This window comes from Gorilla gorilla, chromosome 7 (assembly GCF_029281585.2).
Source record: "Gorilla gorilla gorilla isolate KB3781 chromosome 7, NHGRI_mGorGor1-v2.1_pri, whole genome shotgun sequence".
In the NCBI taxonomy this organism is placed as follows: Eukaryota; Metazoa; Chordata; class Mammalia; order Primates; family Hominidae; genus Gorilla; species Gorilla gorilla.
Genome location: NC_073231.2, coordinates 65,913,439 through 65,933,743, shown reverse-complemented (window position 1 = coordinate 65,933,743; position 20,305 = coordinate 65,913,439). Strand labels below are relative to the sequence as shown.

The 20,305-nt window shown below is 39.4% G+C and overlaps 1 protein-coding gene across 1 annotated transcript in view; it reads left to right on the top strand.

Moving 5' to 3' along the window:
* RP1 (RP1 axonemal microtubule associated) overlaps positions 1 to 20,305 on the top strand; it is a 274,928-nt gene that overhangs the window by 236,820 nt on the left and 17,803 nt on the right. The window contains exon 25 of the mRNA XM_055348747.2: positions 5,663 to 5,882. Coding sequence (XP_055204722.2) covers positions 5,663 to 5,882 — 220 coding nt within the window. The remainder of the gene's footprint in view (positions 1 to 5,662; positions 5,883 to 20,305) is intronic.

Sequence of the window (20,305 nt, the reverse complement as noted above, 5' to 3'; positions counted from 1 at the left end):
TTTCTCTTAAACCTGAAGAACTTCTCTTTGCATTTTTTATAGTACAAGTTGGCTAGTTATAAATTTTCTTAGCTTTTTTTAATGAAAATATATTCATTTTACCTTCATTTTTAAAGAATATTTTTTGCTAGATATAAAACTTCAGTTTGACAATGTTCATTTGTTCTTAGAACTTAAAAGATGCTTCATCGTATTCTGGCCTGCATTATTTCTAAAGCAAAAATAGCCACTATTCTTACTACTATTCTCCTATGTAAAAATAGTATTTTTCTTTGGCTGCTTTTAAGAATTTTTCTTTCCTTTTCATCAGTTACTATGATCTTATTAGGTGTGATTTTCTTTATATATATTTTGCTTGAGATTCACTATGATTGCTTTTTCTGTGGGTTGCTGTTTTTCACCAAAGTTGAAAAATTTTAATAAATATTTAAGCATTTTTTCTGCTCTATTCAATCTCTTCTTTCCTTCCAGGAGTCTAATTATATATATGTTAGTTTAATTGATACTGTCTCATAGGTTGCTGAGATGCTGTTAAATTGTTTTACTAATTATTTCAATATGGATAATTTCTATTAACTGTCTTCAAGTTTACTGACTTTTTTGTGTCTAATTGGTTATTTTATTCCATTAATTATTATTTCACTTATTGTATTTTCTAGATCTAGGATTTCCACTTTTTTAATATAATTTCTAGATAGCACTTGACAATGCTTATCTCTTTACTCATTATATTCCTCTTTTCCTGTAGATTATATGGCATATTTACTATATTTTAATATCCTTGTCTGCTAATTCCAACATCCATGTTATTTGCAGGTGTATTTTTATTAACCCCTTCTTTTATTGACATTATGCAGTTTGTTCATACGTCTAGTAATTTTGATTTCATACTAGACCTTGTGGATAATAGTGCAGTAACTCTGTATTCTGTTATATTCTTCTGAAGAATGTTGAGTGCTGTTAATTTGTGGATCACCTCGAATGTAGGGGTTTGTTTTTATGCTTTGTTAAGACAGGGCTATTTCAGCTTTATCCTTAGTCTTGAGAGAATCTTTTTAGTAAAGAGATGTAATTGTCATTTCTAATGCATGGTACTTCTAGGGATTTGATGGAAAGCCTTGGGAATTTATCATGCTTTTATAACTTGGTGTAACTCAAACTTTAAAGTCTTTTTCTAAAGTCACTTGTGGTAAGTAACAGCTAGAATTGCCACTCAGTTATTTTAGCCTTCTGACTTGTTTTCTCTCTGAGCTCCTTGCAGTCATACCTGCATGTGAATAGTGTAGTCATTGGTCTAGGATTTGACTGGCATTTACATGCAGATTTGTATCACCTACTTTTGTTCCCTCCTTTCTGGGATCTCCCCTCTTAATTTCCAGCTTCTCTGGTAGTTCCAAATTAGTTCCAAGTTCATTCTGCCCATTCTTCAGAAGATTAGACTGTGTGTTTCTGCTTGAATTTTAGCCTTGTTGTTTCTCATAGAATTGGAAATGCCCTCAGGCAAAAAGCTATACAAATATAGATATTGGCTATTTTCAAGGGTAAGGTCTTTTCTCCCTCATTTAAGGTCAAATCCCTGGCTTCGCTGCCTGCTTTGTTTGTTTTACAGCACCCTCAGGCAGAATTTATTATTGTTGTTGCTAGAGAGTTAGGTCAAAATAAGTTACCCTTCTAGAATAAAAGTGGAAACTACATAAAGAATTGATTACAATCCATTTATATTTTGCCAAGATGTATCAAGATTTACTTCAAAATCCAGGAGAAATATGACTGCTATGTTAGAAAAAGTTAAAGATCCATATTAGGAGACCTTGGCTTTAACCTTAATCACGCAACTCCTTCGTAAACATATCAGGACTTTGTTTTCCAATAGAAATCATTCACTGTTGAAAATATAGACTTCGTAACGAAATATAAGCCATATTGTTCATTCATTTAAATAGCAACTAATTGGATTACAAACTGTTATTGTTAAATTAAAAAAACACACACACAAGCATCAAAGTGTTAATAAGAACATTTTCCCAGTTACTGAGGATCAGATACTTATAAGGAGACTGTTATAACACATCATCAAAACTTTGCAAATTATTATCAGATTTTTATGCTCACCAAAATTTTGATAGAAGCCAAAGAGAACGAAGGAAACACATGAAATGAAAAAACATCAACAGCTATATGATTTATTTAACATATGTTTAAAGCAGTCTATTCTCTGCCAAATTTTGTGTAAATACTAAGGATAAAGAAAAGAAAGACAGAGCTCAGATCCTCAAGGAGTTAAGGGTCTAGTGGGGAATGCTAAAAATGAACAAAGGACTTAAGACTAAAGACGTAAGACTGAAACTTAAGACTTAAGTTTAAATTTTCTCAAGAAAGTAAGACAAGGGTATTTAAGGTACCCAGAATTATTTAGAGCTAGTAGCTCCTAAATCTTCAGGGGCATCATAACTCTGGATAATCAAATGCGTGAGAAATCTGCTCCCTCTGAAAGTCAAGGTCAGAGTCAGGGGTTCGGGAGTGGGAGAATATGATATTCTGTGCAGGGAAAAACCCACTAGAATCTGAGATCACTTAGATTCTTGAAGCCTTTTAAGATTTTTGAGGAAAGGGCTTTTGAATTCAGCTTTGTGAATGACACCAAGACTAAAGAATAAAGCATTTTTTAAACCAAGGACCCCTGTTTAGTTTCAGAAGGAAACCTGAATACTCTAGGCCATAAAGCCCTTGTAGCCTTTAAAAAAAATCTAAGTATCATTTACTCATTAAGCCAGGAAAGTTTTATTTTCCAGTTCTTTAATAAGAAATTTTTACCCAGGATGTGTAGAGGAGAAGAGTATCATATTTTTCATGTTGTATAATATAACAAATTGTCTATGCTTTGGGAGTCTTTTTTTTTTCTGTGGTGTCGCTTCCTTTTAAAATTTACCCTAATAATTTTTAGTGTTTCTAACTTGCTAGAACTCAAGTTTCTAGTTTATACTTCTACGTTCCTGCCCTGAGTTGAAAGCTATAGTATTTCCTTGAAGGGCAATCAATATGTAAAATGAACTGTCCTAGATGACTTGAGATGCTGAGTTAAGATAAAATGTCCCAGATTGAATTCAGTGATCACAAAGCTAATTGGTGTTCCAATGTATTTCTCCAACATATGAAAGTGTCTTAAACAGAGGATACAGACTTTGCACAACATGAAATTTGCTCCTAGAACTTAAGTTTTAAAAATAACTTATTTACCATTTATTGAAAAAATACTACAGTTTCATGTGGGTTTAGGGTATCCTGGTTAGAAAAATCCTACATTTTGGAGTCACTGTCCTTTTTTGTGTGTTTTCAAATGTAGGAAGTTAAATGTAGAAAACCAAAAACAGTTATATGCAAGAAAAATTTCTAGGCATATTACATTTTTATTTCATTAAAACTGAAGTGACTCAGGTTGATTTATTAAACCAGAACTAATAGTTCCAAACTAATTTGACTAATACATTAGAAGCAATTTGGAAGCAGTCTATAGCACTAGCCATGCTGTATGTAGTACAGTCATTTTGGTTCTGGTTCTACTTGGCTAACCCAGGCATGCACAATCTATGGGTAATTTAGTTTCTATGCCATGACACTATTCAGTTATTATTTACAAGTGTATTTGTGAATTACCAACAGAATTAGACAGAGGGTTTATCAATTTTAATTTCACTTATGATGGCCAAACTTAGTTTTAATTTCCTTCTGTGAGTGCTTGGACTCATTTTCTGTCCTGTCTTTAGATTAGATATATTTAGACCACTCTTTTTGTTATTAATACAAAATTCTGACTCATAAAAAAATAGCTGCTATATTTATTGACTTCTATCATACTTTGTAAGATTGGTACTATTGTAGTATTCGGATGGGGGCACTGAAGCTTAGAGAGGTTGAAAAACTTGCTGCAGTTCACACAGCCAGTCAGGATACAAGCAACTAACTTTCAGACTCAGGTCTGTCTGATATCAAAACCTGAGGTTCCATATTTCTATGAAGAGACCATGTTATTTTGCCTTAGGGTGCATTTTGGAGCTTGGCTACCGATTTCTATCACATTTCCTTCTATCAGCAACTTTGAGGGGGATTTTAGGAGTCCTGTACTTATCTGAACTAAGCACCAATGTTAATATTTTTTCTACATGATAGAATTCCTGTAATCACATTGTTCTAGAAATAATAGGAGGGAGACCAACTATTTAGCTTGACTGTGATGAATTCTGTCTCTGTGCACCCAGACTAGAGAGCATTTTGGCTACAGGACAGAATTTATTCAGAACAATGATCACCAATATGACAACCCAAGGTTATATTATCAAGAAAAATATTTTAGTAGAAAAAGGTAGCAGGTCTGGATAACGGGTGTAATTTCTGTGATGATGAGACCATTTATGGTAATACCAAAGGGAGAAAAGATGTTGCAGGTCATTGTGGGGATTAGGGCAGATGAAATATCAGAAGGCAGATTAAATGGTTTCTAATTACAGTATGTGGCAGTCAGAATTTTGACCTCATGATTTTTGGCCCTGGTGTTAATCTTATGACTATGTTATGTTCCACGGCAAATAGATTTTGCAGAACGTAATTAAGGTTACTAATTAGCTGACCTTAAAATAGGAAGATTAATCTGGTTTATACAGGTGGGCCTACTCTAAGTTATACATGCCTCTAAAAGCAAACATTTTTCTCCCAATGGTAGCAGAAATTCCAAACATAAGAAGGGTTTGATGTGCCCTTGGTAACTTGGAGATTCAGAGGGCCACATGTCAAGGAAACAGGGAACTCAATCCTGCAGCCTCAAGGAACAGGATCCTGCTAACAGCGTGAATAAGCTTGGAAGCAGAAGCTTCCCCAGAGCCTCCAAAGAGGAGCCCAGCCCACCCAGTGCCTTGATCTCAGACTGTGTGGTCTTAAGTAGAGGCTCAGCTGAGCCACATGGTGCCTGGACTTCTGACTCATGGAATTGGAAGACAATAAATGGGTCTTATTTTAAGTAATTCAGTCTGTGGTAATTTGTTACAACAGAAATAGAAAACTAATGCAGTACATAATTGATCAATTTTTTTTCATATGACCCCTGTAGGAATTTTCAAAAGAAAAATATTGCTTATTCTGGATAATAAATAATACCTTAGAATATTTGTCATACTGAATAATTATGTGTTCTGGGGGGTGCAAAGGAATACAATCATGTTACCAACACTTTTGTAGAATCACAGCGTGAACCCTAGTTTAAATCTAGGTGTACATATGGTTTCTTCCTCAGGATCTCACTGTAATGGGAAAATTCAATCTTAATAACACCAGAGCATAGGATTGTCTTATTCTTCAGGTCTAACCACTGAATGGTGTGCGATAATAATTACAATAAAATATGCATATTGCAAGATAGTAATGGTGAGTTGCTAAAAGAAAGGATGTAATGAAAACTAGCTGGATTTAATTTATTGGTTTTTCCATGGTCAGTGGATACATGCTTCACCATATAGAACAGCATTTCATGGTGTTAGAAGTAACTGGTTCTAAGGGAAATTAGTAAGGAGTATTTATGATAAAAAAGTAAGTAGTGAGTTCAAAATGGAATATGAATTTGGAAATTGGAGATGTAGGGAGTTTTAGTTCCCTTTTATCCTTTGTGTTGCAGATTAATCTCAAAGATATTGGTGAAATCTATAAAATACGTATTGGACATGACAACACTGGAAAGAATCCCAGGTGGTATCTGGAAGAAGTTAGACTTGAAAATATAGCCACATATGAGCTATTTTGTTTACCTGTTGATTCCTGGATAGCTGAGAATGAAAATGATGGAGACCTATGGAAGGAAATACCCATCATGGGAACAAAGAAAGCACCTTTGCCAGGTATATAATTTCATTTCCTTTGTGATGTGTACTGAAAATTAAAATAATTGAGATGATTTAGAATAGGGGCTGGCACCTTTTTCTGTAAAGGACCAGACAGTAAATATCTCACACTTCGTGGGCTATAAAGTCTCTGCCAAAACTGCTCAACTCTGCCAGTGTAGTGAGGTGGCAGATATAGATAATATGGAAACAATGATGTGGCTGTGTGCCAATAAAACTTTATGTGTAGACTCTGAAATTGGAGTCTCATATAATGTTTATTTGTTAAGAAATAGTATTCTGGTTTTGATTTTTTTAATCATTAAGAAAAATCAAAAGCATTCTAGCTCCTGGACTGTACAAAAATAAGTGGCTGGCAGATTTGGCCCACGGGCCGCAAGTTGTCTTCCCATCCCTGATTTAGAACATTAGGATTAACAACAGTATGTCTGTCCAAAGGTGACAATGTATATCCAAGAATAGATGTGTGTGTTCAGCTCATCTTTCTGTAATCTGCTTTGTTACCCATTTAGATGTGACTTTCTTCTTAGCTAATTATGTTAACAAATGTCAGCAATCATGAACTTTGTAGCACCTGAATTCTTTTACTGAGTATTTTTTCTTTTTTGCTTGAAAGCGAACTCACCCAATGTCTTAATTTTCTCTCTGTCCATTCCCGGTATCTCTAATAACTACCTTCTTTTTGCTTCCACCACTGGAGAGCAAACCTTATTTCTCAATGGATACTGATAGCCTCTTTGTTCGGAATGAAATGACTGTGTATATGTGTGTGTATATGTGTGCATGTATGTGTTTGTGTGTATGCGAGTGTTTGAGTGTATATGCATGAATGCTTATATATGTATGTGCGTGACAGAATGTATGCATGTGAGTGTTTCAATGTATGTGCATGAATGCTTATATATGTATGTGTGTGACTGAATGTATGCATGTGTGTATATGTGTATGAGTGTGTGCATGCATGTGACACTATGTGTATGTGTATACGTGTGTGTGCATATTCCTGCATGCATATGTGAAAAAGTCTGTGTGTATGAGTGTGTGTGTGTATTCTTAGTGTCCTGAACCTCTCTGTTGTATTTGATACTAATACTCATGATCTCTCATTTGAAGAGGCAGAGGTTCTTAGAGGCTCTGGAACCAAGTCTTGGCTTGGTGATGTGATTAGCTGTGTCACACAAGCTACTTAGCCTCCCTTAGCCAACAATGCCTTGTCTGTAAAATGGTGATGAATAGCGCTTATGTCACAGGATTGTTTTCAGTACATGAGATGATGCATTTGTAATATTTAAGATGATGTACTTAGAGTATACAGCAGTGTTCTTAGCATACAATAATTCCACAAGAAATACTAGCCGTTACCACCATCATCATTATTAAATATTTCTCCAACCTTGACCTTCATCACGTGGTACCAGCCTAGTTCTTTGACTGTTTCATCCAAGTTTTTCTCTTTATATTACTGGCCCTACTTGGTCATTTTGCCTTGAACAAGTGGGTTTAAATGCTTGATTCTTTACTCCCCTTTGAGCCTCTCTCTAACTTCTATTGTTAATTCTACACAAAAGAATGACACATTTTCATCTTCAGTCCTGTCTTCTTTCCTGCCTAGAGCCCCAGCACTCCGTTAGGTGTTTACCATCCCATCATCTTTAATACCCACTCATTCAACCATTCCACACAGATAAGGGTAAACACATGCCTACAAACAGGTCTCAGGTGGCTGGTGTGAGCCAGGAGTAATGAGCACCAGAGGAAATCCAGATGATTCGGATAGGGGTCCTGTTCTTTAGAAGTCGTTCTGTCTTCATGGCCATAGTTACCACTTCAGTCTAATGACTCCGCCTCTTCTGGCCTCTCATCAGTTCCTTCTTTTCAGTAGCCCCTGGAAGTCTTTGCTCAGCATTTCAGTGATTCTTTGAACCCTCCCTGTCCCTGCCCTTCACCTCCTGCTGATTTCCTCTACAATTACCAGAGGAGCTGGGCTTCTCTCCACCAGCGTCTCCTTGATTAGCCTTATATCCCAGCTGGTACTCCATCCCACATACTCTCAATCTCTCTTAGAATGGCACAGAACACATGGGTACATGCCCCCAGATACTAGTTGATTAATTCAGACACAGCAAGAAAGATTTGGGGTAAGTCCTGCTTAATGAAATGAGAAATGTAGAATAATACTAATGCTTTATATTTGTATATATTTTGACAGTTTGCAAAAACATTCTCTCATATAAGATTTCATTTAACACATCATAAAGCTCCTGATTCTAATGGTTCTTTGTAGCTGTTCTGCAGTCATGTGAAGGTGGCAGTGGTATCCAGGGATGCCCAGAAGATGATGAAGTGGGAAAAATGAAGGGGTCCTAAAAAATTTAGAATTCTGGTTTCTACCCTGCCTGTCTCAAGACCTATCTATTCTATTTACCTCATTGCTAACATGTCAATAATTCATTCTAGTTTTGAAAAATGATGTTTAAAAAATGTTGAAATCCATGGTACTGATAAGAAACAGAAGAACTCTGATGGTGCGCTATATTAGATATTCCTTAATTTGTTATTTTTTTAATGGCTGCATTATTATTATTATTATTGAGATGGAGTCTCTCTCTGTTGCCCAGGCTGGAGTGCAGTGGCATGATCTCGGCTCACTGCAACGTCTGCCTCCCAGGTTCAAGCGATTCTCCTTCCCCAGCCTCCTGAGTAGCTGGGATTACAGGTGTGAGCCACCTCACCTGGCTAATTTTTGCATTTTTAGTAGAGATAGGGTTTCACCATGTAGGCCAGGCTGGTCTCGAACTCCTGACCTCAGGTGATCTGCCCAAGGCTGCATTATTTTAAAGCGAACTTTAAAGTCTGTTAGACAACTCTTGTATTTCTTTCAGTTACCTCTATCGGAGCACATTTGTTACATGCAAAAAAAAAAAAAAAATGTGGAAGGCAGTTGTGTGAGTTTTTTTTTTTTTTTTAATTTGAAGTCCAAGAGAAACTTCATTGTATCCTAAATGAGCTATTGATTTTGGGTCCATTTAACTTGAGCAGCAATAAAGGCTCAGCATGTCTTCCCTGCATCTTTCTGTTCATCCTTTCTCCAAACTAGCTAATGAAACTTTATCCATTAGCATTTCCCATTTAAAGGGGGTAATTTCTTAGCCGAAGCACACTAACTGTTTCTTAAGGTATTTTCTCCAGCAGAAGAATATAATGTAATAATGATACTTACAGCTAATCTGACCAAGTTTTCTCATTTTTTTCAGGCTCTGAAATATCAATCCAGTTGCCCCTTTCCCAGATTAAATATTTGCACATTTAGGGGGAAACCATTAAAATAAGAAAATGAAAAAAATAACACCCCAATATTCAGGAATTAAACAGAGACCAAAACTCATGGGTGGGTAAGGAGTGGTCTGGGCATGCTGAGTACCATCTTTTGGAAAATCATCTTGGTGCCATCCAGAGGCTCATTTATTATTCCCATGACATCAAGGAAAGCCCACAGTGGTTTCAGACCAATGAACTGATACTTCCTTGATTTGGCTTTGAGAAGAGAAGGAAGGAAATGTTGACCTTCAATATTTTGGGATTGTCTGTCTCTCTGTCAGAGCATTCTCTAGCTGACCATGGGAAAAACACAAGGAGTGATGAGGAGAAACTTTTAAATTATGAAGCTATTATACTTATCTTGGAGTTGCCAGGCTGGTAAAGTCCTAGGGATGCACTTGAGGGTTGGGTACTTTTTAATTTAGTGGCACAAAAAGAGTGGTTTTCCAGGCAGTTGGCACTTACACTCTGAGCCGATTAATTTTGTGACATTGTCTCTTATTTTCAAAGGATTGCTGGAATGTTTTCAAAAGAAAAGTGTTTTGAGACTACTAGTCTGTAAGTCATCATTCTTTGGGGGCTGAGCTAGATTGCTGGTGGGATTATAGTGATCTCCTCTCAGAGGCCAGCACTGCCAAATGCAGCTTGTTTCATGCCTTTCTCTGATTTATTCACCATCCACGGTGTTGGTTGGGAGCAGCCCGGAGGAGATGCCGATTGCCCTTGGCTTGTTGTCCTTAAGAGTCTTTAGTTAATGGCCTGGCAGTGATGCTTAGGGCTGATAAGAATGCTGACTCAGCTCGAGGCGGCCTTGCCACACATTCTGGCTCCAGGCTGTCTCCAGGAGAGATGGATGATAAAAGAAGGTGAGGTTCGAGGCCACATCTATGGGTGAAGAGATGTTTGATGCCAGACTTTGGCAAGTGGTCAGAAGGGCTTTACTTCAAATCAAGAAATAACCATCTGAGAATGTATTAAAGTACCATCATATTTGAAATATGCCTACTTCAAAATATTTGCATTTATGAAACTTGAAGTCATGAGAAAATAAGCTGAAATGCCTGCTGACAACTTATAGCAAGTTTTAGATAACAACTGAGCTAAATTAAAAAAAAGGACAAGCTTTCTTTAATGCTTTATGAGGGGAAAACATGGGCTTCAGAATGATTCAGACCTTTTCATCCATGAGAGGACTATAGCTCATATAGAGAGCATCTGGCCTCAAATCTAGGTCTTCATCACTGGCTCTGTGAATTGGGGCAAGTGGCCAGGTTTTCTGAGTTTCTGTTACTTTCTTTGTGAAATGGGAAATACAACATCTATTGCCAGAATGATTACCATTTAATCCACCATCTAAACCAGGACTTTTTTTGAGAGCAAAGAAGGGCTCTGAATCATTATTTCAGGACAGCAGTGTCAGTGGAGACCTTTCTAGGCAAACCCAGGCCATGGGACTCATGTGGGGTTTCCACCAGGAGCACGGCAGAGCAGCGCGATAGGTGCCAATCACAGAGGAGGCACTCACTACACTAAATTCGTTCCTTCCCCTCCTTCCTTCGCATCATTTAGCTGCTATCATGGGAACACTGGTATCACAAAGAGCACTTTGGGATTAGTATAGGCTGTTCTCAACCCCACTGACAGAGTGACCCTCTTAAAATGTCAATCAGATTATGTCATTCCTTTGCTTACAACCCTCCAAAGATTTTCTAACTTACTAAGAGTAACAGCCAAAGTCATCACAATGTCCTACAAGGACCTACTTGTGTCCCGCCACCACCCGCTGCCCCCAACTCCAGCCTCTATCTCCCTCGTGGCTCTGGCTTGCATCCCCAGAGCCCTCAGGCCCCTGCCCTTTCTGTCCCGTCTTCTACCACATGCCTTGCCCAGGCCTCTGCATGGCCAGCTCTTCATCTGTGCTCAGGTCTCTGATCCAAGGGACGTTTCCAGTGCTGCTTTCCTGGCAACCTTCTGTAAAACTGCAAGAAACTCCACTCCCCTCCCAACTGTGGCATCCCTTTTCTCTCTACGGCTCAGACATACTTCTTTTTTGTGTGTGTGAGACAGAGTCTTGCACAGGCTGGAGTGCTGTGGTGCAATTTCAGCTCCACTCTCTGGGTTCAAGGGATTCTCCTGCCTCAACCTCCTGAGTAGCTGGGACTACAGGCGTGCACCAGCACGCCCAGCTAGTTTTTGTATTTTTATGTATTTATGTATGTATGTGTGTATTTATTTATTTATGTATTTTTAGTAGAGACAGGGTTTTGCCATGTTGGCCAGGCTGGTCTCAAACTCCTGACCTCAGGTGATCCACCCACTTCGACCTCCCAAAGGGCTGGGATTACAGGTGTGAGCCATGGTGCCCGGCCCAGAGGTATTTCTTTTTCAGCAATCAGATATGTACGTTCAACCAAGAGGCAGAGGATGATGCAGCCCCAAACCGCCGCCGTATATGGTCTTGGATCCCAAACCTTCAGTGCAGACTGGAATTGAACTGTCTGCACATGTTTAACGCTGAATCTCATTTACCATCTGTTCTTGAGATCTGATTTTTTTGGGCCATATCAACGCGATCTCACCACAATGAGTGCTCTGAGAGCTTAATTCTTGGTGACCTGAGAGAAAGCACTAAAACGGTTCATTAATTAAGTCAAAGGGAAGCTTCAGCCTAGGGGTTTATCTTAGGGAAGTTTGGTCGCTCTGCCTGCAGAGCTCCAGGGCCCTTGTTCCCACCCTTGCTCCAGTCCTGCAGGGGCTGGTAGCCATCCCTGCACAGCATCGCAGGGCTCAGGTGCAGAGGGAAGCAGGCCCACTGTTGGGAGAGGGGGCACGTGAGGAGTCCCTGGGGCAGTCATTAGTGTTACCTAGGCGCTTTAGAGCCTTATGGCTAAGACTAAGGGACTAGGGAACTCCCCAAAACACAATTACACTCTTTTTTTCTGATTAGGAAAGGTTCCACAAAAAATACCCATGTTGACTAACAATATTGTGTGCTCTGTGATAAGGCTGAGGGCATCAATGAGAAGCTCATGGCCTTTTAGCCTTCTCCTTGAACTTTATGGTTATTTGGTTATGTCCACCAAGGTAGGTAGTACCTGAAACTTGCTCAGAACTTTTTCCCAAGATGAAAGAAAGTGTCCTGAGAGAGCATGGCCCCAGGATGATTTACCAGCTGGACAGAGTTGGAAGCCCGGGTGGCCCAAAGAACCCTTCATACCACCTTCTCTAAATTGAGGACCTAGATAAATATTTAGCTCAATTTATTTATTTATGTAGCTTCAATTTATTTATTCTGCTCCTCAATTTATTTACTTTTAATGGCAAAAACGCAGTTACTTTTGCACCAACCTATAGAAGGACCTGAGTGGAGAATCTTCTGGTTAGGGTCCTAATTAAGATGTAAGGTCTCATGGATTTCACTGGGGTGTAATGCTGTTTGCCCCTAATAAAGGTTGTGGAGTCCTCTGTGTGTATGTGTGTAGACATGCTTGTCTCTGTGTGTGCGTATGTGTGTGCGTGTGTAGACTTGCTTGCCTCTGTGTGTGCGTATGTATGTGTGTGCGTGTGTAGACATGCTTGCCTCTGTGTGTGCATATGTGTGTGCATGTGTAGACATGCTTGCATACATGTTTGCACAAGGGCACATCTCTCTAGGTAAAGTCCCATAGATCTTTTCCCAATAAAATATGAACTATACATCTTGTTAGGAGAACAGGAGTCTGCAACATTAGGGATACAGCTGGAAAAATGATATTCTTATGTGATCCTATTGTTGATTTGTTAAATGGAGAATATTTCCCGAGCAGATTGAGCAGATTGAGAAATCTTGGATAGTTTGGATGGAAGGAGAATGAATGGCGCCACTGGGTCACTCTGTGTAAAGGAGATGAGGAGGCATTCTAAATGAGCTCTCTTAGGGGGAGCTCCTCTAGCCCACTGTCTGGCACGAAGGGCTCACCATGCTAGGTCCCCACCTCACCCCTCTTCAGTCACTCCACAGGCTGGTGGATGGCACTCCTTAGGGACGGTCAGAGTCTGGGAAGCGAAATTCTATTGTCCACTCCACTAACACATATGGACCTGGGTCTGGGAGATGTGGCCAAAGGGCCAGAAGCTGGGTGGCCCCTGGGGTGAACTGGGGAACAAGAAGAAAGTTAGGAAGGAGGAGACAAGTTCCAATGACTATCGGGGAGGAGCACTTTGGGGCTGGGGTTGCAGAGTGCCTGGAAGGTGGCCTGGAAAGGGTGCAGCTCTGGGTGAGGAGCAGCCACTGCCTTCTTTAGATGATTCATACCTGATCAGTGGTTCTCTGGTGACTAGCAGAGTATGGTGCACAAGACTCATCGATGGATGGATGAAAGAGCACTTCTTTATTCAGCAGATATTTATGTGTGCTAGGAGCTGGGGATTCTAACCTGAAAAAACATGAGCCCTGCCCCTAGGAACATGGGAGTTAGGAGCAGGGAAACCAAGACGCCCCGTGCACGGATGAGTGGACTTCTGCAGCAGTGCCCTCAGAAGTGGCAGCTCGGGCTACAGAGAGTCCTGCAGACACAGCCATTGCCTGATACAGCACTGATAACTTTAAGTGACCTTAATAACACAATTACCAAATATTCCTTCATGCTTTATTCAAAATCATCCTAAATTGAGGAGATTGCTTCCTTTTAGGGCATTTCTCTGGCAATAGCTGCTTAAATCTAGGAGGAAAATTGCCTGGCTCAACTAATTTATTATCACTTCCTATTACTGACAGATGGCTGACTGTGGGTGAGGCAGCCGCCTGCTCCTTTGCTTCTGGGGCCAAAATTCTGTGGTCCTCAGTACTTCTTTGCTCATGTTCAATCGCAACATCTTAGACTAGGTTAGAAGTGGCCCTTCCTCCTGAAACATCTACTGGTCCTAATGTTCTATGCATTTATAGACACATATAGAAGTCTGATAGGGGAAGACTCAATTCCATTCAACAGATAAACTTCTGGTCTCTAAATAGTGAAGCTACTCCATTCCAGCCAGCTTTGCAAAGGGCTGCCCTCATTGCCACATGTCTGCAGTTTTCACTTTACCTTGTGTAATCAGAAATGGGCCACCAAGGGAAAGAAAAACTTCTTGGCCCAAGAAGAATATGAGATGACCGTTACAATGGAATCCAGATTAAAGACAGAACTATGCTAAATATAGTATATATTATAAACAATTAATTGGCTTCAATTCCTTTATACATTCATTTGAGAAACAGACACGTGTCGTGTATAAGGCCATCTTTCTAGACACGGTCCAGGTTACTGCTATATCTGCATTGTTTTCACCATCATATGGTGGATTTGAATCTTCATAATGATAACTTTGAGGGGTGCAAAATATAACCTTTTTCCTTCTCCACAACTGATTAAAGTCTACAGCCCTACCTAAGGAAAGTATTGCGTATGATGGAAATATTCCCTATCTTGATTGTGGTAGTAGTTCCAAGACGGTATGCATTTGGTAACACTCATCAAACTATATCTTAAAAGTGAATTTTACTGCATGTAAATTATATTTCAACATACTTGACTTAACAAATAACCCACACCCTTGTTGCTACTGATGGTGGAAATCTTAATCATTTTGACTCTGAATAAACTCAGACACTTCCAGTATAGAGTTGAATTTAGTCTCTTTTGGTCTAAAACTGACCAATTCAAGATACTTCTCATTCTGCCCCTCTTAATACTCCACATGGATACCTTAGTTCCTGGATATCATCCTCATGCCTGAAGGTGCGAGGGCCGCCTTCAGTTCTCTTTGGCCTTCCCTGGGGTGTCTCATTCTGTTTGTCTTTGGGAGTCACCTCCTCCCTCATTGGTAATGTCTGCTGAAGGAAGCACACATCACACCACGCCTCTGGTTTCTGTGCCACCCTGGCTAGAAAAATGTGTCCCTTTGGGACTGTCACACTGATCTCAGCCATTCCATGCTTCTCGTAGCAGCAGGGGCAAGAGCTGATGAGGGCACTCTGTTGCCTTTCCCACACTCCTCCTGGCTGCTTGGTCAACAGGATGCTTCCTCAGGGCTGCCCCCGAGATCCAACCCTCAGCCTCTGCTGGTGCATCTCTCAGGTCAAATCAGAGACACCAGGGAAGGAGGGAAGGAGACAGAGGGGAGGGAGGGAGATAGAAAAGGGAATTTTTTCTCCAGCACTCTTTTAAAAAAAGACAGAGATTTTTTCAAAAACTCTTACAATGAATAGTCACATCTTTCACAAGGGATGTTTCTTCTAAGATTCTTTCAGTCTGTTTCAGAAATCAGTGGACTTTTTGTTCTAGACCTTACTCAGAACTGTCTTCCCCCAAGAAATAAATTTCACTCCCGGAGGCCCCAGGGCCCTCGGGGCAAAAAAGAAAAATGTAGGGAAGAAAAGTCTCAGCTACAATCTCATAATTGTATCCTGATGTTTGCCAGAATGATGGTGATAATAATGATCTTCTGACAGATGGAATTCCAGTTCTGAATGGTAGAAAGCAGGGCTTTGTTCTGGCTGCGTTCATTTTAGATTGTGCGATCTTTCCACTGGCTCTCTGAGAGGAGGCCATCCAGGTCATAGGCAGCAGGCGCTGTAGCTGCTGACTGGTGAACTGTACTCAGTTACCTTTAGGCTCTGGGAGCCCCTCTACTCTCTTGGTTGATTGCTGATAGATATCACAGGCCCTTGGTCTTATCCAACCTGCTGCTATTCATTAAGCTGTCATGGTTCTTCACACTTTCCTGCTACCACTGTCCCTGTTTCCCAGCTCAGGCTCTGGGGCTGTGTGTGTGGGGTCCACTTTTGGGGACAGCTAAGTTGCCCGCACTGTTCAGGGCTAGTCCCCGGAGCAGTGCGGGGCTCTGAGTAGAGAATTGCAGAATGAATCAAACAGCTGCTGCTTCTCTTCCCTGCAGGTCTCCTCTCACTTCTATTACTTCTGTGTCTTTGGCCTCTAGTCCTGTAAAAAATATATATAGCTTTTGTTTTGATTTAATCTGCTCTTAATTTTAGAAAAATTTCCCACAACATGAAAGTACATGTGATCGCTCTCTCTCCCTCCTCTCCTGTCCCTTCTCCCTCCTGTTGCAGTTTTGCTCTCATTTCTCCATGCCCCACCTATGTGTGGGCTCAGATATCTGGCGCAGGCATCGTTGGCAGTCACCTCGGGCAGCACAAGTGCCTGAGTGAGGAGCTGAGGCAGCAGGTGGAGCTTAGGAGTCTCTGGCAATTTCCACCTGCTTTTGCACTCTCCTCTGAGCCCCAAGGCTTGTGGGCTCCTTGGCTTCTAAGGAGTGCCTCCTCCTATCCTGTTCTTCCTGGGGCCTGAAGACAAGGTCCTGGTGGAGTGCTTGTAGGAGCGGTAGGGAGAGATAAACTTCAGGTGTCTGGTTGTTGATATGTCCTGATCATCCTCTGTCCCTGCCTGGTGTGGACTGGGCCCAATGATATAGCTGCAGATAACACAGATGCTATCTGGTTTAAGGCTCTTCTCCCATACACACTGCTGGACAGAGACTCCTGTATCATCACAGAAATATGAACTCACAGCCAAAATAATGTAACATCTGTATAGTACAACTGTGTCAAAAGAAAATAGAGACTAGATCATGATGCAGTGGTATTATAGCAAAGAAACTAAAAATTTGAAGACTTATAATGAACATATTTAAAGAGATAAAAAAAAGTTTAGTGATGAAGAACAGTTCTTTCCCAAGATGATATTTTTCTTTTATTTTTTTTTATTTTTTTGAGATGGAGTCTCACTCTGTTGCCCAGGCTAGAGTGCAGTGGCACGATCTTGGCTCACTGCAACCTCCACCTCCTGGGTTCAAGCTATTCTCCCACCTCAGCCTCCCGAGTAGCTGAGATTACAGGCGCCTGCCACCACGCCCTGCGAATTTTTGTATTTTTAGTAGAGATGGGGTTTCTCCACATTGGCCAGGCTGGTCTTGAACACCTGACTTCAAGTGATCCATCCACCTCGGCCTCCCAAAGTGCCTGGATTACGGGTGTGAGCCACTGCACATGGCCTAGGATGATATTTTAGAGAAGTTTCATAATGACTGATAAGCTCTCAGATCAGTGACACTAAGCCAGGTCAACCATTCTTGGGTGTGGCAAGGCTGTCCATTAAGCAGGCAGAAGTTAGGGAATGCCAACACCTGGAACTCTGAAGGAGACTACAGTTCACCTGTGCATTCTTATATAAATTAAAAAAAAATACCAGAAGTACATTGTATTTTCTGTTTTTTGTTTTTTACTGGTTCAACAACCAACCAGGAGACTAAGCAGCTGAGTTCATTCATTGCAGTAAAATTGGACTGGAAAAAAAAATTAAGTCGTTGTGCTTGGACAAATTTTTTGCACATCCCTCTCCTAAACTTCTAGTGAAAAATCCTATCATCCCCCTTCCCCAACCATGTGACATTTTAAATATATCCTTATGACTAAGCAATTATGTGTCCCCATGAAAAGCAAGCATATTAAAAAAAATTCTGTGCTTGCTGCAGTAAGCAGAGACTGAAGAATCCAGGGATTAAGGATACTATTTATGGAGCTGTTAATGCTTGGAGTTGAGGCTGATAAATCATCATTAACAAACACTTAGCAAAAATTTGGGCCTACAAAGATGTTTGAAAATAAACCTGCAGGTGAAGATTTTGAAAGATTTTTGTGCCACTAATAAGATCATATAAATCTTGTTTATGTAGTCTGCACATTTATAAGCCCAAAGAATGAATAAGTTAAAGAAATCAGACATTAAACATGCTGAGCTTTGATAATACATGGGTTATGCATTCCTTGACAGATGGGGGAATAGTTAAAATGGTAATAAATAATAAAAAAAATAAAGATGAGAGTGTTGAGGATAACGACATTGCAAACAAAAGTGAAAAAATAGTGAAAATACATAGTGTAGCTATCAATTGAATTGGGTGACAATTGTGGGAAATAGGAGGAAAAACATTTTATGCTGTGCTTCTGGCTTTGTCATATAAGGTTTTCATAAGCACCTGAAGTTAATTGCTAATTGTCAGAAAGGAAAATTTAACATCAACCATGATAAAAAGAAATTTTAAAAATTTGGCAGGAATGTCCAACATAGATGGATAACCAACAACAAATCTACTTTTTCAAATACTTTTAGCTAAATGACAGTGATAGATGCAGTAATAGCCACTTCTAAAAAATGGCACTTTAAGAAGATTATCTGTAGCCTGAATGACAGGTATTAGTAATACCTGTCTTTGAATATATTCAGGTAAAATGATCTCCATTCTGGAAAACATTGACATCTTGAAATCTATCCTTGTATTTTTTCAAGTATTCGAGCTAATTTTAAGTTCTCTTCTTACATATTTTAGACTTATCATTGAGCTCTCCCAGGAGTTCATCTCCTTCTATATATCCTTCCCTTGAGGTCAGATAATTTATCAGCCTTGTACTTTTTTACAATAGAATGAATATTTGTTAGCTAGGGCATATGGCCCTGCTTTTAAATCAACAACTTTGAGCTTTGACTTTTCCTGCCCAAGGAGAAGGACTGAAGAAAGGAGCTGATGCAACCTTTGCTTACTCAGACTTGTTTACAACACCTGATATTTTAGGGTGTGTCTAAGCGACATGTTAACTAAGCATTATTTAAGTTCTCCCTTTGGGTTAAGTTAGATAAAGAAGAATTTCATATTGTATTAAAGATCAAGAAAAAAATCTGAAGTTAGAATTTATTGTTATGAATTGAGCATTAAAAAAGAATTTACATGCTTTTGTTGTACTACTATAGCAAATGCTTAGTGAATCATATTATGTAGTATAATGAACACGAAGTCAATGTTACAGATTCCAGCAAAAATGTCTGTTTCTCCAGGTGGGGTGGGTGGAATTGTGTATTGTTCATCTCCCAATTTAAACCACGTAACTCTTTTTGACTTGGTTTGAGAATAAAAGTTAGTGCTCAACTATGATAACCACCTCGTTCTAAATTTCTGGTACATTTTCTTTCTTTGAATTATTTAGATGGCAAGTACACGTACGTGTGTGTGTGTGTGTGTGTGTGCGTGCATGCGCACATGTGCGTGCATACTTTTTGAGGTGCATATGTATTTAACCTAATCAATTGGAGGAGCTTCTGGGGACACTGTGTTGAGAAGTATCTGAGGCCATGTGCAGGTTAGCAGGAAGCTGCATGATTTCATTAGGGCTGTGTGATGGTTGAGGAAGGGCTGAGTGTTGCCTTTTGTGCTGTCAATATGTAGTTTGTGTTCTAAATGCTTTTTTATGTATACTTTCAAACACCTTTAACTATTCATTTATTTGTCTTACTTTATATCTGTTTTAATATTTTAAGGTCTCCCTTTAAAAAAATCATAAGCAAGTTCACTCTTCATCTGAAATTTAAAAGATTTCTCAGTGAACAGAAGCCTGGTTTCTCTATGTGAAGATGTCAAATCATGCTGGTCTTCACAAGCATCATACTTGTTTTCATGAAGAATTTTAGGAGAAGTTTTCACGTAATTCAGTCCAGGCAATTCCACATGTTGTCAGACCAGCTCTTCTTTATAGGTTGCTTGAAAGATTTCTTTGGTTGTCCTAAATTCATGAGAAGTGTTCTAATTTTCTGCTTACACTCAGCTGGGTTTCACTCTGGGGTATTTTTGAATATGTAAGCCTGCACAAAGAAACTGATGTATCTTCTCTGCTTATACCATTTCCCAATATACCACATTTGTCTTTATAAAGGTCAGGCATGATGGAAACAGCCAATGTTTCTCACTTACCTTGTTTCCTTACTTGTTGGATTTTCATGTCTGAGTTCTTCGGAAAATGTTAATGTGAATTTCTATAAATGTAACTGCTCAATTGCACAAAGTATGATTTATAAAGAGTTCTAAGATCTTGGAATAAAAAGTACTCATTGTATCCCAGATATTATTCTTACTAGTAATATCAGCAAGAACAATCGCTTTTCTAATTATTTACTTCTATCAATGTCTCAGAAATTGCCTTAATTCTAAGGTCAAATATAGTGGATTATAATTTGCTGGTACCTTACTGGACTTTTTGAAAAAATATATATTTAAATTTGCATCTCTCTAGG